Source organism: Rhinolophus ferrumequinum, chromosome 26 (assembly GCF_004115265.2).
Source record: "Rhinolophus ferrumequinum isolate MPI-CBG mRhiFer1 chromosome 26, mRhiFer1_v1.p, whole genome shotgun sequence".
Classification (NCBI taxonomy): domain Eukaryota; kingdom Metazoa; phylum Chordata; class Mammalia; order Chiroptera; family Rhinolophidae; genus Rhinolophus; species Rhinolophus ferrumequinum.
In genome coordinates, this window is record NC_046309.1 from 16,399,618 (window position 1) to 16,424,296 (window position 24,679).

The window sequence follows — 24,679 nt, forward strand, 5'->3', positions numbered from 1 at the left end:
GTGTGAGTTTGGGGAGGCTGAGAGCTCTGGCAACTGTTTTCTCCTCCTTGGGGGTGAGGTTTAAGCGACCAGTGGATAGCTGTCATAGGAGCAGGGGTTGTTGCATTTCTGGTGTGTCCTCAGCCTTCCTGCTCATCTCACGTTCCTCTGAGGGTGTCGGCCTCCCTGCCTCCCCTCCTCACCTCCCCCATCCAGGCCCACAACGTGTTCCAGAACAACCCCCGACCGTGTGCATGGTGAAGTGGCCGTCCTCCCTGTTGTTTTTCTAGTGAGCCTTTTCTTCTCCGCTGAAGTCACACTGACATCCGAGAGCACAGCGGCTGCCCTCAAGGTTGCCATGGAAACAGAGCATTCTTTCCCTTCTCCCTCCTCTCAGTTTACCTTGGTCGGGGACTGCGGCAAAAACCAGCCTGTCGCTGAAGAAGGGAGGGCAGTGGGCGGGGAAGAGGGAGGAGGGAAAGCCAGCGCTCTAAACCGGATCATTCCGGTTCAGAGCGGCTCGCCCCCTTCCATCCTGAGAACCTCTGGAGCTAGGCGTGGTGGGCTGCAGGGGGAGGCTCTGGCTAGCCCCCCCTTCTCCCCACAAGTTCCACATCAGCTTCCCTCTCTTCTCAGGCCGTCTTCCTCCCTGCCAGTGCTGGGTGTTAGCAAAACCTTTGTGACGCGGCCCCAGGTTGCTGGGCCTCTGCTCACAGCGGGGCTGCACCGGGGCGTCCTGCTGGGGGCGGGGGTTGGGGGGTGAAGAGTGATGGGAGCTTAAATCCAGCCCTGCTCTGTGCCCCGGCCCAAAGTGCCCTCACCGTGCCTGGACAACCGCCAGGTCCTCCGAACAGAGGCCTGCTTCTCTTTCGCCCTCCCTGCGGCAGCCAGAGGGATCGCTTTTGTTTTCTCTCTGGCTTACAGCTTCCCACTGCTCTTAGGATAAAAGCCAAACTATCTGCTACATCTTCTGTCCGGCCTGCGTCTCTGTCCTCGCCTCCCAGGCTCTTCCCCTGGGTCCCCCTTGCTCCCGCCACATGGCTCCTTCACTTCCAGAAGACGCCAGGAGTTTCTGTAATGCTCTGGTCCCTGATGTGATAATATTCTTCACCAGGCGCTTTCTAGCTCCTCGTGCACATTCACTGGATGCTCAGAAAGGCGTTTCCCTATCTTGTCTTTGTAAAGCAGCTCCCAGTTTTTCTGGTTTCCTTCCCTGTGAGTTGGGTCCCCTGCTCCCCATCAGATCGAAGCTCCCTGAAGGCAGGGCCATAAACTGCCGCGTCCTGGGCACCGGGCACGGCGCTGGCGCGTACTAGATGCTGTTACTCACTGGCCCAGAAGGGTGAGCGCCAGCCCCGGGCTTCCCAGCCGGACACCCCCACCTTGCCCTGGACAGGCGCAGCCCTGCGGGCGGTCGGGAGCCCGGGAGCCGGGCGCGGTCGCCCCCTCCTGGCCGAGCTCCGCTGGTCCCCCACTCCCCACTAGGGGGAGGCAGAAAAGCCACTGGGCCGGCTCTTCGCGACGCTTGGATACAAGCATCAGGCCTTCGTGCTGCTGTTGGACAAACTCGATTCTGACAGCCTCGCCATGTACGAGCAGCGGACGTCCGGCCCCGGCCCAACCGGGCCAAGGCCGGGGCGGATGGCTGTGCTCACTCCCGGAGGAGAGGCGACGTTTCGGGGACCCCACTCGGCAAATGTCGCCCCAGCGCCCCCTCCCCACCCCGGTCTAAAATTCCCAACACGGCCCTCCCACCCTAGCCCGGGGCTGAAGGTGGAACCACCCACTCCAGGAGGCCAGAGGGGATGCGGTTCTCCAGACGCCCTTCTACATCTTCCATCTTCTCGTGGTTAACGACTGGCAACCAGCAAACAGGCCCCCTCCATAGGGTGACATTTCTTACAAAGGAAACCTCTCAGAATTGCAGGCAGCGGCTTTGCGGATCTGGGTAACCACCTTGGCCAACCACTTAACTTGGCTTGTCTTGGCCCAGCAATCTGTGAAATGGGGTAAGACCTCCAGGGTAACATTCCACCACCAAGATTTGCTGAGAAGGAAAAGAACCATGAGAATGCTTGGCTGATATGCAAGGAGACAGAGAGGTTGGGCCCTGCAGTTGTGGTGAGGTCAGACAGGGCTGGGGATCTAGTCCTAATTCTCTAAGGCACCTGGCACCTCGGGTCCGTGCCACTCTGAGCAACTTCCAAGGCTGGCAAGTCTGGCCTTTTACTTTCCAGGGAGTCTGGGTAGTGCAGGGGGAGCAAGGGGCAGATGCTGCCATCCTGAGCCACCATCTGACAGCGGTTTCAGTTCACACTCTACCTTTTCCTCCAGGATGAGCCGTAGGAAGTAAATAATCCCCCAGATGCCTGGATATATTCCTTTGCGGTTGGCAGAGCAAATATGTTTGCTCTGTTATAGTGGGATGGGGGAGATTTTGAAAACACCCTTGGGCAGTCTCAGGGACAGCCACCTCAGCTCCAATAGCCAGACAGCTTTAGGTGGAAGGTTCAAGAAAGATGAACTGACTAGTCTGTCCCCTCTATGGTGACACAGACAATGACAGTTGCTTCCTCTGCTTTTCACAGTTGCTATCTGCAATACTGTTCTGAAGCTCCTGGCCTAGTTTAGGTTCCTGAAATAGTAAGTGGCCAGAGCTCCCACCTGTCTCCATCCTTCTTTCCTTCCCAGCCCTGGTGTGGGCTGGGCTGGTAACTGCCCTTCCTGACAGCAGGGCTTGGCACCTTCTTTGCGTCGTAAGCTGCTGAGCTCTTCCTGTTGAGCTGACTGCTGGAGGGGAGCTTGGACACACTTTGTATTTGAGAATCTTAGAGAAGTGTCTCACTTCTCAATTTGCAACTTCGGGACCAGACCCGAGGCCTGTGTGGGATGGGTGGACTCGCCCATCTGCTTTGTGTATCACTAAAAAACCCTCTCTGTCCTCTCACTTCACCGTGGAGTTTATGAAAGAAAATGCTTCTGCCCTGGAATAATGTTCCTGCTTGATTTTATGAATGGACAGGATCGTGAGGGATGGGCTCTGCGTGACAGGAGAAAACCACACTGAAACCCTGAGAGATTGTGTATTTTTAAACAATTCCTTCTCTCCCTCCCTGCACTTTTTCCTTCTACTAGCTTCCAAGACTGACTTTCAAATCAAAGATTCCCAAATACCAGTCAGAATGCATGTGAATCAATGAAGAATTTAAACGTACTAATACTCCGGCCACAGCCACCCTTTGAATCACCCAATCACTTACACTCTGACTTGTTCAGAAAGGACCCAGATTTACCGTGTCCTGAAGAGGAGCTAAATTGAGAGCTGTGAAGGGTTCTACTTTATAAAGGGGAAAAAAAGGAAAACAAACAGAAAACAGCTGTCCCTACCGGTAGCCCTTGCTCACCTCCTCACCTGCTCACTACTGTTAGCAATTTGGGCTTTTTTGGGATACCTTCCTTTAGAGCTCTCATTAATATGCTTTCCTGGTTACTGCTTCAACTTGAGACATTCTCTCTGTTACCTGCCTGCTATGGAAGATGAGGATTTAGCTCACGTACATCAATCTACCTCCCCTGCCTCCTCCTCTTACATCTAACTTCTTTCTTGGTAACTTCCGTGATTTTAAGTAAATACTTCTCCTTTAGTTCTTGTTCCATCCACTGTAGAGAGCAATAATAAATACCTAACATGCTTATTACATGCCGGGCCTCGCCCTAAGCACTTTACACATATGGACTCATTTAAGCCACACAATAATGTCAAGAGATGGGTTACTACTATTGGCCCCATTTTAGGGAAAAGAAAACTGAGGCCCTGGTCTCCCAACTCTCTAGGTCATTTCTTTCTAGAACTGCACTATCAAATACTTAGGTAGCCCCTAGCTACCTGTGGCTATTTACATTTAAATAAATTAAATCAAGTTTCAAATTGAGTTCCTCAGTCACATTAACCACATTTGAAGTGCTCAGTAGCCAGTGGCTAGTAGCTACTACATATTGAACAGTGAAATTACAGAACACTTCCGTCAGTGCAGAAAACTCGATAGTTTAGCGCTGGTCTGGGACCCGGGCCTCACTTTTGAAGACAGTATGGAAACTGGGTGGTTTTATCTATGGCCTCTCTTCTCAATTACTGCAGAAGAATCACTGCAAGAGAACATGGTTGTACTGTCCATTATAACAGCTTAGTAACAGCATTTCAACAAACTAGAATTTTATATACACAGCTGGGAAGAGCAAAAGCACCCAAACCTACTAAGCCACCAAAACCCTTTCCCCCAGCTGAGATGGGCCTTATTTAAGAGCCAAATCAGATACAAACAGGAGTTCATTTCAAAGCTCTGGCTTGTCTATAGCCTAAAAGGCATAGGGTCCATTTCCTTTTCCTGATATGTCTGAGGGGAGTTTACTTTAGAAGAGATGAGAGAAATAAACCAAAGGAAATAAAATCACTCTGCATAATAAATGTAGGGAAGTCTTAGAAATTAATTATGGAATAGAAATTGTACCTTTTCCTCCTTGTAGATTTATCTTGTAACATCAAATACACCTGGGAAGGTGTATTTGTTCCAATAGTTTGTCAATGGAAACAATTAAAAATAAGAGGCATGTGTGCATTTCTGGAAGGATCACTTGAAAGTGACCAGACTTGGAGTGTCTACACCTACTACAGACTTAAGAGACCAGGGAAAAGTACTGCTGGGGAAAGGGATCCTTTAGAGGGTGAAGTGAGACAAAGTAGAGGTTTTGGAGAGGAAAGCATCCGGAAGAGCAAAGCCAGAACTAGGAACTGTGGTTTCATCCCCAAAGGACCCCATGAAAGTCTCAGCTCCTTCTGGGGCTTTTCTCTTGAATCATAATCATGACTCTGTATGTGAAGGTTCACATTTTCCCTTTCAATTCTCAGTAGCTCCTCTGACCTTCAGAAAAGTGTTGATACTTACAAACTTGTCTAGTGGTAGTTTGGGGAACATATGAGATGGGGCAGTAAAAGGGGGTGTGACCTACCCCACAGCCACACCCGTGTTGACGTTGTGAGGGAGCCGTTGAGGGGACTATTGTGTGTCCAGGAGTTCCAGGTGGTAAGCAGACAGAAGGAGCCCACAGGGGGTGGGAGTGGATATTATAGAGAAAAGTGGACCCTGGTGGGGGATAAAGGAGGTGGTGGAGGTGGGTGGGATTGATGCTTAGATCACACAGGTGAGCTCACATACACAAATTACCGTCAGACAATCAAGGTGGCCTTGAACCAAACAGACTTGGATAAGATTTATTGATCAGATTGTTTTAGAAAACCAACAGCAAAACACTGACAAGGTACATAAATACAGATTGGACATTTTAGGGTAAATTCACTAAATTTCCTACCTGCTTGGAGGAAATCAGGTAAGGTGGAAAAGCTGTCCTGATCATACGGCATGCACACCAGACTGCAAAAGGACTTCCACACTATTTAACAGAACTGTGGCAATAGCTTCATAGTAAGGCAAGCATCATGTGTGGCCTAAGCAGACCCTGTACGAGAGCCCCGCCCAGGCTCACCCTCAGAGGCTGCATGTGCGAGAGCTTTCCCTTTCTTGCCTAGGTTCTTTCAGTAAAGTCCTCATTAGCAGGTGCCTTTACAGGGAGGTGTCCCTGCTCAAACTCTGTACAAGGAAGTGGCTTTAGAGAAAGTCAGTGTGTTTCTGATGCCTCCTTTGTATTCTAAATGTGCAACTAGTACAACAGCAATTACTAAGGTGGAACCGCCTCTGGCTCACCCTGTACACTGATTAGGCAGGGCCTTTAAAAAACTTCTAAAAAGTGAAAAAAACAACAAAAAAACAAAATACAAAATAAAAAAACATGAAAATTATACTAAAAAGATGGCACCACTTTTGAAGCACAACTCAGAACTTCTTTTCGTAACACCAGACAGGGGAAGAGGTCGCTTTCCACCGAATCTAAGGACCTTAGAAGGGAGATGCCACCGCGGGGTGTGCTCTGGTGACGCATGCGGAGGTTATGGAACTTGACGGAGCCCACCTCAGGACCTGCCAACACCCCTAGAGTTCCAAGGTATTTGGGGGAAACAAAGCAGTTCAAGCTAAGTGACTAGTTTCTGGAGTTTATGGTCACGAGACCATAAACCCTCCTCCATCTTGGAGCTCAATGCCAGAACAATGAAGAATAAGAAAAATGGCTTTTTGTGCTACATCAGAGTGCTGGCAGGCAGGCAATTCAGGGACCTGTGCTACTTTCTAAACATCTGCAAGACCACCTAAAAACAAAGAGGTTTTACAGAGTTAAGACCAACAGAGTCTTAGAGGATAACTCAATCTTTCCTGCGTGCCAAGCTACTATATGGCTGGAAAAGGTATTTCAAAGGAAAAAAATGAGGCTCCTGCAAGAACAGCGGGAAAGCAGTATCTGTTAAGAGCCAAAGAAATGTGTTCAGGTGACGGGCGTCATGTGTATCATGCTCTGCTTTGTCTTCCCACAAGTGCTAAGAGTTCTTTGGTGGTTAGAGGAGAGACGGACTAGAACTCAGGGCAGGAAACTATGTCCAAGCAGAGGAGTAACAGCTAAACTTGGGATCACCACGCCTGGGTCCTAATTTCAGCAATGGACAGCTGTCCGCAGATTGACCAATTACAGCTAGTCAGGCTGCTTACATGTCTGCTGGCTTCTAGGCCCTCCGTGAGTCTTCCTTTTCCATTTCTACCTACTCATTAGCCTCACTCCACTGGAGAGGAGGTGCCTGTGGGAAAGGGGTAGGGAGAAAGAACTACATATGAATCAATGGTTTGATAGAAATATTGATTATCTGTGGATTCCAATTATCTGTGCTTTAGTCTTGCTACTCTGGGTAACCAAACAAAGGTCACTATTAATATACCTTTTGTTTAGTAATGTTAATGTTTTTATTGTATTTTAAAATCTAGCTATGTAATAGACATGAATAGTTTAGAGCAAATTTTTGTTATCATGTCACTAGGGCCCTGAAAAAAGAAGATTCTGCCAGTGGAGAGAGTTTCAGTCTGACAGTTAAAATTTCAATCTATCCTATATTGGTTTATAGATTTTTTTCCAGAATGTAGAAAATGCTTTATTAAATGAAGAAAGCATGATTTTCTTTATTTAATAAAGTATGATATTCACAGATAAATTAGTATATGCATGGGAGAACAGATAGTAGTAAATAATTAGGTTTTAATTCTCCATTTAGAAAATTCTCTCACAGATAGACTTCCTTGTTCCTGGGCAAAGAAATGTACGAAGATATGCAAACATGAGATAGTACAAAGATGACTGGGGAAAGTCTCAACTCTAAGAAACTCAAGGAACCAGAAATGGAGTGAGAAAACACGGAATTGAAAATCCAGCTTTACTAAGAGTTGGCTTAAGCCAGCCGATCACATCTCAATTCTTGGTATAGTTTGTCTCTAAAGTTATGAGCTGGCCTCCCCAAGACAGATACACAAAAGTAGTCTACCTGCTTTATAGTCACACCCTCCCTATATATATAATCTGTATATACCCATATGTGTTTCTATATATTGCACTTAAATTTATAGGACTGCAGTAAGATGGCTCGGGGTACCTCAAAGAGGCTGAGAAGCAGCAGGCATCAACGTCCCTAAATCAAGTAACAGTGTTGGGAATTCAGAGTTCAAGTTCAAGACTAACTTTACAAACTGGTTATGCATGTACTGAAACGCCTGGTGACCCCTTACATGGAACCCTAGCCCGCTACATTTAAGTCGACACATAGTCTCATCCGGCGTCCAGCGCATGTGCACAATGTGTAGTTCTGTCGCGCTCAGAGCTGCTCGTACTCCATCATTTTCACTAGTGTTATGTTAAAAGAAGACACTTTAGACCGAGGAAATGTACTTTCATGAAAACGTCAAACACAAGGTCTTGGATGTCGGGCCTCCAAAGTCTACTTCAAAGAAGACCGCCCTCAGAAGGCTTTAAAAAGGATGGCAGCGTGGGTTGAACAAGACTCTTTCTGGCTCTCTTGTGTCATAGAGCGGAGACCTGCTTATATCCCAAGAACCATGGAAGGAGAAGCACGCAGGCTGAGCATTCAGTCTTTGATCCCTACATAAATAAATCCACGACAAAAATCCTTTCACCACCCTAGACAGTGTGACTTGTTTAATTCTGGATATATTCCAGAATTAATAATCCAGAGACCAGGCTGGAGTCAGGCAGCGAAGCTTTGCTTTGAACTAATGGGGCTGCTCCGACTGACTTGTGCTAGAGACAACTCCTCACTGCAATAAGCCCAGCAGTGGGTGGTAAAAGGTTAAATGCTACACGATCTGGTCATGGCAAGATGGAGGTGGGACTTCTAGGGGAATTGCTCCTTTTCCTGCCTCTCCCACACCCCTCATTCCCCCAAAAAGGACCCAAACTCACAGATGAATGGTTATTACAAGACCTTGCTGAACAGTCTCCATGATCTCAACCCAACGTGGATGGTATGTTATAATAAGGCCTGGAATTTAGGAGTCGAAGTCTAGAGGCCACGGTTTTCTCTTTCCCAGAAATGAACACTGGATAGTAACTTTTGGACCATAACTCAAAGGTGATTTGAAATCCACACATGAGCTAAAGCAATCCCTTCTGGGACAAAGGAAAAAGAAGAGTTTAAAAGCTAAGTGAAAAAGAGGCACTTAAAGGAAAAACGTGTCCTAAATCCCCATCTGAGCAGCCTGTTGCGAGGTGACCAATGGGACGGTCAGCACTGTCCCCCTGTGTGCCCATAGCACCTGTAGTACATACACCGTAGGCCTTCCAATGCTCAGGTCTGGCGACTCCCTGAACCGCTCTAGCAGCCTGATGGCGAAGCACGTGAGCATTTAGGTCATTTCTTCTTTAGAACTAAAAAAACAACACAAAACAAACCAGGACTAAAAATTTCACACCAAAAAGCGAATGATCCTAAGTTTCATTTCTTCCTCCTGCTAGTTTGTTAAATGATACTTTGCTCTTCAGGAAGGATGACCTGTGGCTTTTCCTGCAAAACCTTTTATCCCCTTACTAGATAATTACTCACAGCACCATGCACGCTGAAGCAGACAGAAAAGGAGGCTATAAGCTAAGAGAATAAGCAAGGGCCAATTGGCTTTCTAGAGATAAAACTTGTCGCCTAACAAAATGGCAGGCGCATGGCCCAGAGTTAGAAAAGAAACAAGTTCTGGAAGGAAAGGGTCAACATGACAGTCAAAGCTCACAGCCCAGAGCAGCAGCCCTCCCTGCCCCGCCCTTCTCTGGCCTCTCACGAGCTTACGTTTATGTCCCATGGCATTTGTGCCACATATTTAGGGTCTGTAATTCCCCATGAAGAAGTAAGAAGTCAAAGAGATACTGGAAACCATTAATAAGCTTAGGAGAATTTCAAAACTGCTCTGAAGGAAGGACTCTGACCACCGTAAGTAAGTTTCTTGATTCGAAATGTTCTTGGTATCATAATTTCTAAGAGCGACAATAAACAACACAACTACGACACACACGTAAGTCTTTTGACAAGCCAACTCTAACCACTGCTGGCATCATGAGGATGAGAAAAGAAATCACTAATCAAGAGTTGCTGAGCTGCTTAACTTTCCTCCAAAGTCAAAAATTAGGTTTGGGTACCTACGCAGCAAGATGTCGACGCCTGCTGCCGTTAGATCTAGCTCCTCAATTAGATGTCTCTTTGAGAATAAATAGTAAAGTTAAACATGTAGCTTTACATGTAGCCTGCAAGATTCTCAAGGTTAGCCTTCTTGTTCTATCCCCAAAACGTCTTGTGGCTGCAGGATTTAAAATTTTTTCATTTCATTTTTGTTTTCCTTGATGATGTGGCTTTAATTTATAGCGCACTGGCTGACAGGGTCGTATGTTCAGAGTTCCTTTAAAAAACTCGTTATCTTGATTCATAACATTATTAAGGTACTTTTAGACTTTCCCTCAACTCCGTTAAGGATGAGGGAGTACGTGAGTGAATGAGGATGTGCCTGCATGTGTGCGTGTGTGCCTGTGTGCGTGTGTGTTGGCGCGGGAGGGAGAGAAGCAAAGAAGCACAAGGGAAAGTGAGATTCCATAAACTTAGAACCAATGTACAGAAAGGCATCTGATGTATTTTCTGAATAAGGCCTTGATCAGGGTAACCAATCCTCTTTGTAGCACATTCTACACTGCCCATAAATAAAGGAGTCTCTTTAAGTTAACATTTCCAGTATCAGTGAACAGTCCAGAAATGCTCATTTCAAGCGCTCGATGAGTCCCTGTGTGAGTCCAAGGTGCAGAAGCTGTGTTCGGGAGAGGTTTGCTAGGTTAGGGAAGGCCGCAAGCAGCTTCTCCCATGCCAGTTCCAGCAGGCTAGGTACCACCAGCCAGATCTTAAACAAGGACCCAGTCCGTTTGTTTTCGTGGATGTTCACCACTCCTCCGTGAATATACATGCAACCAGCCTATGAACAAATGGCAGTCAAAGACGATCAAATCAAATGGGAGACATACAGATTCTTAAGCTGAAGATAAAGCAAAAAACTTCACAGTAAGCTGAACTGCAATGAGGTGAAACAAAGAATTTCTCACTGATCCCAACATAGTGCAGGGATCGAGACTGATTTAAATAATGAATGCATTCCTGAGGCAAAATTTACAGATTCTTTTTTTCACTTCAACAACTTCAACAAACATTAAAGTAAGACTGTATTAAGTATCCATCCATTGTACCCAAAACTGGGAATACAGAGATGAAAATCAAGATCTTTGCGTTCAAAAAACTAGTAGGATCTTCACTACCGTGGCATCCTGGGATAAAACTCTCCTACCCTCGCAGGAAAGCCCTTGACATCACTACCAGGGCCTTTTACATTTATGCTGCTCTTTTATACTTGCATAGGACGTTTTCTTCCTCCCTCTTTTCACAAGAGGTAGCTTTGGGAGACAGTTTTAAAAAACACGTTCTTCATCCAAGGTTTGCTAATATCAGAATCTTTTTTTTTCTTGCTAATATCCCTAAGATTTCCTTAGCATCTGCAACTACGTAAGGAAGATATGAAAATGAAAACTTACTGGTGTAACAGCAGCACAGTGAAAATACACAGGCTCTGGCATGGTAGCTGGGAGCTTTACCCACTGAAAAGTCTGCAGATTCAACTTCCAGATATCTCCCAGGATCACTTCTCCATTATAGCCCCCACAAATAAACACATCTATTGAGAAAAGAGAAAGCCAAGATCACACAAAGGCAATGAGCCACGGCCACAGCATGTTCCGTAGTATCTCACATGCCTCGCTGACCTGGGCCCGGTTCAGCGGACTCTCCCGTTCCATAGAGGCCTTCAGCTGGGCGGGCCTCCCTGCTGCTGCCTTGTCCCTCTACAGAGTTGGGACACTACTTGGGCTCTTTGCTAGCAGTAAGGGTACAATAAGGAGGCTTCACGTCTGGGTTCTCAAATTCAAGTACCTAGAGGTGCCAGGCACAGAACGTGAATGAGCAGGAAGGTCCAGGGAAAATAGACAAATGGGGTGCAGGGAACAAACGGGAGTGCACACGCTCTGTAGGGGGAGAGGGCGACACAGCTCCGCTGATTGACACCATGCAGGACTTAGGCTCAGCAATAGCCACCTCCGGCAATCTTTCAAGAGAAGCTGCAAATCTGAATTTCTTAAAAAGGGAAACATTTTGATTTTTAAGGGGTAGCCACTAATTCAAAAAATTTTAATACACACATGAGCCAAACAAAACACATCTGCAGGCCACCAGTTTGTGAACTCTTAAATAACGTCCAGGAAAAGATAGATATTTACCTGCCCAGAGAGACAAACGTTCTCTGTGCAGACAGTTAACCTGAGGAGAAAAGTTCGCTGCAAAGCTCAGTTTGGGGGCACAAAAGAGGCTCTGCCAAGCTTTCTTCAGCCCAAAGAGGACAATTTGAAGCCCCCATTTGATCCATGTGGCTATTTGTGTCAGAAATAAAACCTTCCCCAAATCAAAGGTTTTGTTGCTTTTTTGTTTTGTTTTTCTAAAATCAGTTAGTTATAACTAATTAGAAAACTTCTAACAAAGACTATGTGACCCTTCCAACTAAATGCCCAGAACTAAGGCTGAATCCCGTCTGGATGGGCCTGGCCTCAGAGAATCAAATGAATAGATGTCATAATTCAGGTCGACATCAAGTTCGAGTCAATACTTAATTAAACTATAAAACACACTGGAAACCTTTTTGGCTAGGATTCGAGAAGAGTACAGCTCCATTCTTAGAAAGGCAAAGCTGAACAATGCTATAAATCTTATCCCAAAAGCAGAAGCAGAATAAAAAGAACTTCTGTACTAGAGATGGCAGCATAATCCTAGTAAAATCTGAACTAAGCTGCTGAAAGGACACAGGCTATCAAACTCATTTATACACAACTTCCTCCCAGGAAAACCGTAAGGCACTATATCAAACTATAAAATAAGCTGTAAATTAAAAGACAGGAAGGTTACCCAAAGAGGAGTCATTTATTACACTTAGATAAAGTCGCTGCAGCCGCTTTCTGAAGCCATACAATGCCTTTGTTGTAATATAGCCAAAGAGTGAGCTAAGAATCCTATCTGGTATCAGACAGAGAAGAGAATAAACTTTATGAACTAACGCTCTGAAGGAGTTAGCACAATTTTAATACAATGTCCACTGAGGTCTCTACTGTCGGTCAGGATTATTAGTATTCCCCACCATAATCACAGAAATCTGTTGGGGGGGATGCTGAAAGATCAGGTGGGCTAATAAAAGCTTATTTATTGCCCATTTTTGAGTTCGCTGATAACTGAAGGAACCCAAACATGATACTAGTTTACTTCATGAAAATTGCTGAGAGAGGCATAACTTTGTGGATTTCCCTTTAAGTTTAAACTACAAGGAATAGACTTCCCTAAGTTATACCTCTTTTAAGGAGCTATTATTAAGAAATAAGACATTCTCAGCATACATAATTACAAAAATGGAACCAGAAAGTTATTTAAAATCCTTACCATTTTTTATTTGAACACAACTGTGACATCTTCGGGCTGCAGGAAAACCTGCCAAACACATGAACACAGAAATTCCATTATTCACAGAAAGACTGGGAATCATGCTGCTGTAACGAAAGACATACTACGAGTAACTTCACTGAAAAAGTCCCTTTGTTGCATTAAACAAACATCGACTAGTCCTTCCAATCCCTTCTTATTTTACACTAAAATACAGCCATCAGAAGTCTCATAACAGTACAATGTTAAGGCGTCAGGGAAACAAAGTCGGGTGGCGGGGGCAGGGGTTACTAGTGGATTTCCCCAGCCCTTTTACCCACAAAGAGACAGGGAGATCTTGATTTAGGTGTTTATTTCTTATCCCACCCACATTTCCCCACTTCCACAGAATGCAGCAATCCCCATTAAAAGTCTCTGCTCAGTTGCTGAGGAAGAATAATAACTGGGTTAAGGACTACAAGTAATTTCTAATAGCACTTCAACAGATATTTTACTAGTTATGTAACTCAATAAAATTAATTTTCCCTTCCAAAACAAGTAAAAGATAAAATACATTTGTTAAGATAAATGAATCAATATTATAAATTTACCTATTTTTTCATGGGGTTTTGTTGCAATTTCCTCCCATGCATTTGTTTCAAGGTTGTAAGCATGGATCTGGAAAGAGAGAAAAAAAGAAGATATACACACAAATAATTTTAGCTAGCTATAAACCTGGATTTTTAACAACAGCCTGGACAAACATATATTCTTGGTTGAAATGTCTTCTTTTCTTTTGCTTTTCTCTGATCTTTGCTAATTCTAATATAAGACAAAACATTAAATGAAACAGTTGAAACTTAAGCACATGTATGATCTCAATATTTAAAAATCACAGAAAAATGAAGTAAAAAGTTTGGAATTCTGAAACCTCCACATATTCTACAATGAACATCCATCACTTTTATGATTAAAAAAAAAAAAAGGCAAGTGTTGGTAAGAAAACATGGGAATACAGTTTTGTCCAAAAAGCCCATTCAGGTTCTGAAGCAGACCAGGAGCTCTGTAGCCTATTGTCGATTTCCCCTGAGACGTGTGCATTTGGAAATGCACAGGGATGAAGAAAAGCCCTTCAGAGCTCAGCTTCCTAAAGTTAGTGACATGTAGCCCTGAAAAGGCCTGTTCTTTTTAGACAGCAGCACTGATGACAGGGATGTGACATTCTGAGAATTCTGGTTCTAATTCCAATTAGTTGCTCCATTCAACCTACTGTACCTTCTTTTTAGTCACATTTCCTCATCCAGCATCAGGGGATAATTTTCATCAAGGATTTTCAGTGTGTGCTAACGTGGCTGTCGACTGGAAAGCACGAGAGGCACCGAGTTCAATCTTATATTATAAAGAGCATGTGACACAAAATAGGTGTGGATGAAGAACCTTTTCAAAAATTAAAATATCTACAGTAACAGAATTATCTCGCTTAGTGTAAGATATGCCTCTCTCTATCCTTCTCCCTCTCTTTCTTTCTCTTTTATAAAATATACCTTGTTTAAGGAGTAAGCTGTCCAGGAAGTGCCACCTCCCAAGATGTAAATCCTCTGCCCGTCATGTGCAATTTCATGTCGGTATCTGAAATACACAATAAAATACACTTAATGATTAAGGGAAAAATGATCTACCTAAGATTTAGCTGCAAGGCTTTTTATTGCATCATTATTTATAATAATAAATGATCAGAACTAACCTAAGTATTTAATAATAGTAAATTGGTTAAATAAATTACAGAATACACATAAAATGAATTAATAATTCAACCAATAAGAACGTAGGCATAGAGAATGATTAATGATATTGAGACCTTGGTTTCGTGTCATTAACTGAAAAAAAAACACAAACACAGTTATATAAGAGCAGATAGGCTATAATCCCATTAAAAATTTATAGTTACACAAATATGCAAAGAAAATGATTAGAAGGTTATATCCAAAATGTTGACCCTGGTTACCTCTGAGTTTAGATTTTGTTTTTCTTATTTTTCTCATTTGTATTTTCTACATATGCTATAATATTTTTGTGATAACTTTGTCTAAGGGGGGAAATTATTATAGAGATTTAAAAACTGATCTGCCTACATTTAATTAGAAACCCTAGACTGTGGGTGTTCAAATTAAGAAACTTATTTAACAGATACAAAGATATCAGACAAATTATGCTACATAGAACTGTGAATATAATGTGAAACGCCTACTAGAACTTTTATCCAAGCAGTCTAGCTACAAACTGAAACAACTTATAATATGTCCCTAAAATGATTCCAAGAAGGCAACCATGTGAAAATGCTTTGAAAACTTAACCTATTTCTTCCTTTCCCTGATAAAAGAAATTACGTGAAAATTGTTCCAGTAACAGTACATCGTTTCCCAAATCCTTTCATAGTAGTTCTGTGATGGTCAGCTCACTAACATACTACAGTAAAAATAAATGCTTTTTCAGCACCTATATGCCATTTTGTTTAAAGGCAACAGAGAGATATTAGATTAGTCTAAACAGAATGAATAAAAAAATCGTTTACTATCTTTGCTTTTAAACTAGAGAACAAAAGATGTCCTTAAGTTTTCCAGTGAGTTTAATTCTAAGAAAAGGGAACTGCTATTAGGAAAGAAAAGTAAAAAATCAAAGACTGCTGTCTAGAAGGCAACTAGAGAGAATCATAATATTTGAGGGTTTAATAGAGCACTTAAAATGAATGACACCCCCCCTCCACCCATCCTTGTTCCTTCCCTCCCTCCCTTCCTTCTTCCCTTCCATCCATCATCCATCCATCCAATCAACATTCACTTAGTACCCCTGCAGGCATGGCACACTGTGGCCTGTACTGAGGACACAGCTGCGAGCAAATGAGCCAAAGAATCCTAATAAGCAAGTTAAGAAGGGAAATAAATAACTAGAAAGTAATTGTTTTGCCTGTTAACATGAAATTTAGTTTAAAAATGTTACCATTGGTGTTCCCTTCAAAGTGTTACTATCTTCCTAATACAGGAAAACTGAAATATAAGAGAAAATAACATGAAAAAAATTCTATAGTTGAAAGGGAAATATCATTCCCTTACCAGAAGGCTCTTCTTTAATGCTGAACTGGGATCTAAGAGCCAGTTAGCTATCGTAACCAGGCCAAAGGGTTTTCTTCAAACCACATTACCAATATTCTGAAAAAAGTTAAATCTTAGCAAGAAAGAGTAAATCTGCTCTAATCCTGGAACCTCACCTCTCTTCTGGTAGATCACAGGATAGGTTGTTTGGTTTCAGTTGTGTCCACTCTCTGGTATTAAGATCTAATTTGTGCAGGTCTGTGCTGTAAATATAGCCAGTTGTCCCTCCAAAGACGTAAAGGGAGCCATTGATGATAGCCATGGCCTAATGAGGAAAGGGGAACCAGACCGACGCATTAACACTGTATTAAAGAATGTACACTTATTAGGTACCCCAAAATCAGGTTGTATGAAATTCACTTATATTTTATAACCTTCTAAAATACCAGACCCTTAAAGGACTAAAGATTTTAGAGAACATGGAGATTATTTTTAGAAAGGTAAAGCTTTGCTCAACTGGAAAGCATGTTCGACCTAGATAGGCAAGGGGGTCGGATGACCCTTAGGGGGTCCTAGCCAGCCGAAGAATCTATAGATCATGGACATGCACATTTCCACTGAAAGCTGCTTCTCTTTCTACGCAGACTGAAGAAAAATGCTCTCAAGAAGGAGGTGATATGAAAACAAGCCACCAGAATTCCTTAGGTAAGATCTAGAGTTGGCGGTCCCCAAAACGTGACGTTTTCTATCAGACTCTTCTTCAGAGTAAGTTTGGCTATTGTCACGGTCATTACTTAGAGCTTAAATGCCTCCTGTGGTGGGGTACAGAGTTATCCAGTATGTGCCTCTACACATAGCTCTGAAGCTATTTATCAGCACGCAGGCCAACTAGTTGAGGAAGAAGCCAAGACTGGTTGTTTCAATCTGAGCCCGTTACTCTTGAAGGGTGTCTGATGTATGGTGAGTTGCTCCCCATCTTTTTGCATACAAATCTTCAAACCTAGGTTTGAAGTACGGGAACTTAACTAGAAACTAATCTCTACATAATCTGTGTTTTAGCTCAGTTCTTAACCACATGCAGGGATCATCTACTCTGCTGCTTAGGGTCAGAAGGCTCTCGAAAGATTCCTGTCACTCTCAAGATGACAGGACCCAGACCATATGTAGGCCAATAGTTTATTGGGGGAGACAGTGGAGGTGGGATGAGGTCCTGACACTTAAGGAAACTTTCATACAGGTCTAGATCACAATCCTAAATTGGATTAGAAGTAGAGTGAGGGGGGGCGGGGAAAGAAAAGAAGGCAGCAAGCAACCAGATTTATAAATTACAATTTCACATGAGAACTGAAAAATCAAATATTGGCCACAGTGAATTTATTCTCCATTTAAAAAATTGGTAGTAATATAAAGATTCTGCTATTGTCCGCAGAACTAGAAAAATTCAGACAAATACATCCACGATGACCTGCCACAGATTGGTACCTGTCCATATATACGACTGGGTTTCTTCCCCCGACAGCTGAGTAAAGCCCATCTCTTATACTTCACGTTACAGACGTGGACATCATTGCCGTTGCTCTCACCAAATGGGATGCCTGTACCTCCAAACACTAACAGGTTGTTTCCGTGCAGCACCACTGGGGGAGGAGAAGCACAAATCCCTTTATGTACTGGTTACCTGCAGCGCGTTCCCGCACAAACCCAGAATAACGAGAAACTCAAAGGTCTGCTTGAATGCTCCCAGACGACAGCTCAAACCACTGACATCTAACTACTACCAAGTTCTGCAGAAAAAGGTCTAATTCACACCCTATGGACTGTATCATATACCTCACTGTTTGGTATGTAACACGTACTCAGTACACATTTGTGGAATTAGTGAAATACTGTGTATAACAACACTGAACGATACGGACTATGGTACACCACTGCCTCGCAAGAAAGTTCACGTACACAGCAAAGCAGAGGAAAAGGAAGCATCATCTTCACCTTAGCAGAGACCCAGGGGGACTCAAGATGAAGGGGGTAAAAGGATCATTCTGTTTCTGCTAGGGGAAGGCTCTCTACATTTTAAACTATAGCTGTCATCTTAATCCTCCCTCCACCAGAGAAGAAGAAACACCAATATCCTGCTGGTAACTTTGGCGCTGTTCTCCATGTCTTCTGTTCCTGCCACCAGACACACATATGCACAAACACTCACACTCGCACATACCTTCTTTCCTTCTCTGATGGTAAATACTCTCAAACTAGCGATACTGTAGTATTTCAATGGCATTTTCGTTTTTTAACCAATTCTTCAATTGGTATGGTATAAGAGTCAACAACATGGGCTCTGGAGCCATCGAGAGCTGGGTTTAAATTCCCATGTGACCTCAGGAAAGTTATTTAATCTCTCTAAATTAATCTCCACCATAACCCTACGAGGTAGGAACTTTTATTAACCTCTGCATTTTTATAGACAATGAAATGGAAGTGGTGAATGGTTTAAACCACTTGTTGAAGGTTTCCTAAAAAGAACCTTGCCACGTTAGGATTCAATCCCAGGCAGTCTGGCTCCAGAGCCCGCACGCTTAGCTATACCCAGAGGGTCTCTGTAAAGCCTCAGGGTCCTCATTTGCACAACGGCAATAATTCCAGTACCTGCAAGGTATGGATGCTGTGAGGAGAACACAGACACCAAGTGTGAGGTACTCTACTCAGCAGCTCTCATCATCCTGATAAAGCTCATCCGGTGCTCTTCTCCTTTCTGCCTAGCATGTATGTGATACTTGATGTTCAACCGTCTGTGATACCATTAATCCCACTATGCAACTAAGGAACTTGAAGCTAAAAATCATCTGGCCAGTCAATGGCGTGCAGCTGGATTCAAACTCAGGACTGGGCAACTCCCAAGTGATTCTGAATCACCACGCCATATTAGGACCAAAGTAAAAAGTCTATCCATTAACAGGGTTTAACCATCTTACAGTGTTACTATAAATTATTAACAAAGAACACGTGACATTGAACCAGACCCCTCAGACATTTCATAAAGTCAAAGTTCAGAACTGCCTGCACTCACGTGACATAGAGGCCAATTCCCGGGGCATGTACCCATCTGTGCCCATCTGGTGCCACACTCCTGTAGCAAAATGATACCGCCAAAGCTCCCTGAAGAGAGGATAGTCTTCATTCTCGGGCCCTCCTGATTCATCGTAATCTGGGTTATAACCTCCGAACACATAGAGATTAGTGTTATCTGCCACACAGCGATGCCCGCTTCGTGCCGGTGGAGGTCTGTGGCCTAGGAGACAAGGGGACAGTTTTCCACAGATGGCCCAGCAGAGTCAAAGCACAAACATAACTCGATAACAATCATTTTAGCTTTAAACAGGGATCAGGGAAGATTTATAACATGGATGTCCTTTTTATTTGTTTAGGTTATTTTATACATTCACACACACTACTTAAGATTTTAAGGAGCTGGTCTCCAGTTCTATTTCATAGGACTACTTTCGGATTTTGGTAACTGTAAAGGTTTTTCCCAAGGGAGGCAAAATAGCATTAAAGCTCAAGAAAATGGCTGATAACTGGGGATTTTCAAGACTAGAAGGAAGAGGGGCTTAATACTCTAAAAGCTAAAATGACCAATTATTTCTTTAGAAGAGAAAAAAACACAGGTCAACTAAATTAAACTGAAAATATTAGAAAACTACATAAATATAATCACAAATGTGAATGGGTCATGTATAAATAAAAATACACACACATAAAACCTATTTTTTCCCCACAATATATAATTCTACACTTAAAAAGAAAACTGGCTTTCAAAGAGTTACAGCAAAATGTAGACTTTAAATACCACTCCTGACATTATGGCAGTTAACAAAAAATATATTTATATCTCAAAGAGCATCTTTCATCCTATTAAGAGCTTTACAGTAAGAAAAGCTATTTTTACAACTTATATTTGAAAGCTTTCTGAAGTTTAAATTACTGTCAACTAGTCCACTAAAAATTATCTCAGGATTATTTTAGAGTAAAAAAAATAAAAACCCCAAACTTTACATTATTTCTATTACCCTTACAATTTTTTATACCAGCCTATGCAAACCCTTACATAGCTATAGAAACAAAGATGCTTAAATATATATTGGATGGAGTAAGAAGCGACTATAGTTGTCTGTTACCCTACAGACTTACCTACTTTCATATATTAGGAGTAGATACTAGTATAATATTAATTAATACTTAGGACAATGCTAGACACCTAATAAACATTTATTATATAAACATTTATCACCAACCTAACATAGGCCTGAATATTTATTTTTTTTAAATCATAACGATCCCACTTCCTGGGTTTGCTTTTTAAACAAGACCTGAAAAGAAATTGCACAGATCTAGAGAAACTGAAAAACAACCGTGAGTCATTGAATCCCTCAAGTCCAACCTGTCAGTTGTGAGAGCCTCTGATGGTTCCTTACTGCTCAAGTATGAAATGAGGTCCACCAGCAGCGAAGAACCTTTCACCACAGGCCTTGTGCTGACCTCTCAACACTCCTGCCTGTTTGTCTCTCTGCTTGGGAAGCCCAGTCCTTCCCTTTGACCTTGGCCTGCTCTACCTACCCTTCAATGCCTCGTGGTGGAAATGCCTCCGAGTCTGGCCCGTACAGCTCTTTCTCAACAATAAAAACCCGATGGCCCTTTAGAGTTTAGCCCCTTACTACTCAAATATTAGGCTATACATGTACAATTAATAAGATTATTATACTACATCATAACTATGTAAATACATGAATAAATATATTAGGCAACTATAATCAGTTAGAAAATTTACTCAGGAGCTGTGATTTACCCTCAAGTGAAGAATTCAATTTCTAGGAATCTCGAAACAGAAAGTGTGGTGTGGAAGAAAGAGCACGGGGCTCCTACAAATTAATCTAGATTTGAATCCAGGTTCCTTCTAACTGCCACCACCTTGAGCAAGTCACTGTCCTCCCTCTCAGCTTCTTCATCGGGATAAGGGGATGTTATCCTGTGCTTCAGACTTACTTTACTTGCTATTACGTTAAAATGTTTATTGGTTTATATACGTATCTTTCCGGGTGGCTGTGAGCTATTTGAGGGACGAGGAATGTATTCTTAGTCACCTTTTGTACCACCAAGCCTGAGGCACACAGAAACACTGAATTTACAAACTTCATTTTTCTCTACTCACTTCGTTAACATTTATTATTCTTTTCCAAATAGCTTATAAACTTCTCACGGGCAAAGGCGTACATCACAATTATCCTGTGTCACCCACAACCCCTAAAACAGTTGGAGATATATGACAGATACTAGAAGTTTTGTTGATTTTAACTTAAAGTCAAAGTAAACACTATAAACTCTCAGTGGACTTTGCTATTATTGTGCTTAAGAGAGACATGATTTGGGGGGAGGGCTTGGATTATGCAACAGTCTTCTCAGAACGTGCAAACGCTTCTAAGAATTAGCAAAACAAATTTAAAGAAAAAAATCATACCAGAGTTGGCAGGGTCAACAGACAGGAACTCTAAGAAGCTCTAGAATGCCATTTGCTTTATTACCTGGAGCCAACAGGTAATTTGTAAAACTGCTTTTGGGAAAATATGAGAAGACAAACATACAGTATGTTCTAGGGTTTTCTCTAAATGGCTGTACAGCAGAGAAGACATTCCATTATGTTTACTGACAACTACTTTTGTGACCAATATAACTCACATGGATTAAAGGTTGGGGAGTTCGTGAAAAGGTGGTTTTATATTTACCTATTCGTTTATTAAGCCAAAACTTTTACTGGACACCTGCTATGTACCAGGTAGTGTGATAGGTGCTGGGGATCCGATGATAAGACCGTTACTATTTCTGTCCTCTGGAGCTTCAAGTCCAGTCCTGCTCTGTCCAAGGCAGCAGCCACTAGCCACACATGACCAGGGAGCACTTGAGATGAGTCTGGTACAAACTGAGATAGGCTTCAAGTGTAAAATACCCACTGGATTTCAAAGACTTATATGCAAAAATGAATGTGAAATTATTAATTTTTGTATTAAATTTTAAAATATTTTTGACATCGTGGGTTAAATAAAAATATTATTGAAATTAATGTCATCTGTCTTTTACTTTTTTAATATAGCTACAGAAAATTTTAAATTCGTGGATCACATATTTGTATTGAACAGCAGTGGTCTAGCTCAATTGCTGGCTTCTGTAAATAACTTCATTATCTATGCAAATTAAACTGCTGGGTAAAGGGCATCTGATCAATGTTTGATAAATATTAAACATCCTGTCGAGAAGTCTTACAGTTGGAAGTAAAGAGGTAACTCTTCATTCTCTTTAGTCACTACCTAGAGATTTCTTGGTACATGTTTATAGCCCTAGAGTGACTAACATATTAGAAAGCCAAATTTTATCATGAATAAATCATGGGAATTTGTCAGGACAAATGCCATGGAGACCAAGAATTAATTTCCTTTATGTGGGATATAGGCTCATCAGCCTTGACCAAAATGAAATTGGGTTTTAGATTATTTAAGTAGTTCTCGGAATCCTCCCCCAAATTCTCCACGTGCAAATCTCACTTTCCTAAAAATTACTGGCTCCTAATAAAATCACCCATAGAATAAGGTTACTTGATTCAAGAACTCCCATTATAAAATGTAGAAGTCAAAAATTAAAACGGAACCAGGTAAACTGTTACTAATACCCAGAAGGAACAGGCAGCTAAGGGAGAGTGTCCCTGTGATGTCTGGGCCACCTTCTCGCCCACGTGCTCCCCACGTCACAAACATTTGCTCTTTACCCCAGGGAGAAAGCAGGAGCTTACGGTGACTAGGGAAATGGGCGAGAAAGATATAGTGATTAAGCTGCTGCCAAATGTTTTCACTATTAAAAAATAATATTGTAACAGAGCTTCCTTTACATAGATTCATATGCAAGTGTCTGAGTATTTCTGGAAATAGAATTTCTGGGTCAAAGGAACATACACTTATAATTGTTATAGACGCAATATTGTTATAGAGTCATATTGCTCTCCAAAAAGACTGGAACAATTTATACCCCTAGCAATGCTGAATGCAAGGGCCTATTTCTTCTTCCTTCTTCAACCTTAATTGGTGCCAATCTACTGGGTGTAAGTTGGTGTCGGGTTAATTTGCACTCCTCTGATTCTTACTAGTTCACATGGTTATTGGCCCATTTGTATTTCTTCTTTGGAGAACTGCCTGATCATATCCCTTGCCCACTTTTCTATCTATAGAGTTGTCTTCTCACATATTTGTAGAAAATTATTTATTGTATTTTTTTCTTCCAGCCTGCTACTTGTCTTTTAATTTTGTTTATGGTATCTTTTAACATATGGACGTTTTGGTGTAATTGAATCTCTCAATCTTTTCTTTAAGGCTCCTGGACCTTAAAAAAAAGGTTCTTTGCTTTACATCTATCTCAGCATCATTATAAAATTATGAAAATATTCTTATTTATTTCAAGTAATACATCCAGAATTTATTTTTGTGTATTGTATGAGATAGGGCTCTAATTATCCCCCCAAAATGGATAGATTATTGTCCCAAATAACTTACAGAAAGTCATCCCTTCTACACTGAATTGAAATGCCAGCTTCATCACATACAAAATTGACATGTTCTAGAGTAGAATTAGGAAAATCCCAATATCCAAGGCTAATCACCTTTTACACAAAATCTATTGCTCTTTGGGAATGCACGCAACCAATATATTGCAATATATTAAACCAATATAAAGCAACATCATTTGCAGCAAAAGCTGGCAAATAAAGCACATAACATTTTTGCTTAATAAGTCTATCAGTGACAAGATGCAGCCACCTCTAGATTGTGCTATCAAAAATTTGTGGTGAGGCCATTTAAAAAAATTAAAACCTTTAATGCTGAGAGTATTAACTAGTTATATCGAATAGACTGAATTCAGGATAAGTTCAGTTTAATTTCAATTGTTCACTTATTTCCAAGTATAAAGCCCACTGTTACCTCTACCTGAGAAGACAGATCTTCTATTGTCCACCTAGGTACCCAGACAGGCAAGCCAAGGAAGATGGAGCCGGCGGGCAGCCCTTATTACTACTCCCCCAGTCCAAGCTGCTCAGGCAAAAGCAATCCATTCACACCAGCACGCAATATTACTTCTTAGTTATGTGTCTCCCACCGCAGGGACTCATTCCATACCCTGTATGAGGTGCACATGTAAAGATCTGACTTCTCAGGACAGAGCAATCGTATTGTCTAAGACAGCAACCATAAAATTAACTTGTCTTGACAGACTGAGTTGTCTCCAAGTGCTGCGCAAAGCACACTTGCGGTAGCTGCCACCCTCCACCTAGTTACATTGTCATCATGGGCTCCTGGGCTCTGTTTAGCTCCACTGTCTAATTACTGATTCCTATCCCATTGCCACACTGTTTTAATTATGATGGCTTTGAAGTATCTATCAACACCTAGTAGGACAAAGTCCCCTTCATGTTATTCTTTTCCAAAAACTTATTTTGCTCCGTTTACTCTTGCAATGAATTTTAGAATCAGTTTGTTAAAATCTATAAAATGTTCCTTGGGCAGGTACCACTTTATCCAGGTGATCAAAGCTAATGTCACCAGTA

The 24,679-nt window shown here is 42.2% G+C and overlaps 1 protein-coding gene across 5 annotated transcripts in view; it reads right to left on the bottom strand.

Annotated features, from left to right (window-relative positions):
• Window positions 1–7,007: 7,007 nt before the first annotated feature.
• KLHDC10 (kelch domain containing 10) overlaps window positions 7,008–24,679 on the bottom strand; it is a 48,073-nt gene continuing 30,401 nt past the window's right edge. For 3 of the 5 annotated variants that reach the window (XM_033098755.1, XM_033098756.1, XM_033098757.1), the window contains 8 exons: window positions 19,109–19,330; window positions 17,527–17,681; window positions 16,221–16,369; window positions 14,500–14,584; window positions 13,567–13,633; window positions 12,977–13,024; window positions 11,035–11,174; window positions 7,008–10,424 (listed from right to left, as the gene is read on the bottom strand). In XM_033098755.1, the coding sequence (XP_032954646.1) occupies window positions 10,215–10,424; window positions 11,035–11,174; window positions 12,977–13,024; window positions 13,567–13,633; window positions 14,500–14,584; window positions 16,221–16,369; window positions 17,527–17,681; window positions 19,109–19,330 (1,076 nt within the window). In that variant the 3' untranslated portion in view covers window positions 7,008–10,214. Of the gene's footprint in view, window positions 10,425–11,034; window positions 11,175–12,976; window positions 13,025–13,566; window positions 13,634–14,499; window positions 14,585–16,220; window positions 16,370–17,526; window positions 17,682–19,108; window positions 19,331–20,450; window positions 20,609–24,679 lie in introns of those variants that run through there. The other 2 variants (XM_033098758.1, XM_033098754.1) reach the window with 2 other exon arrangements.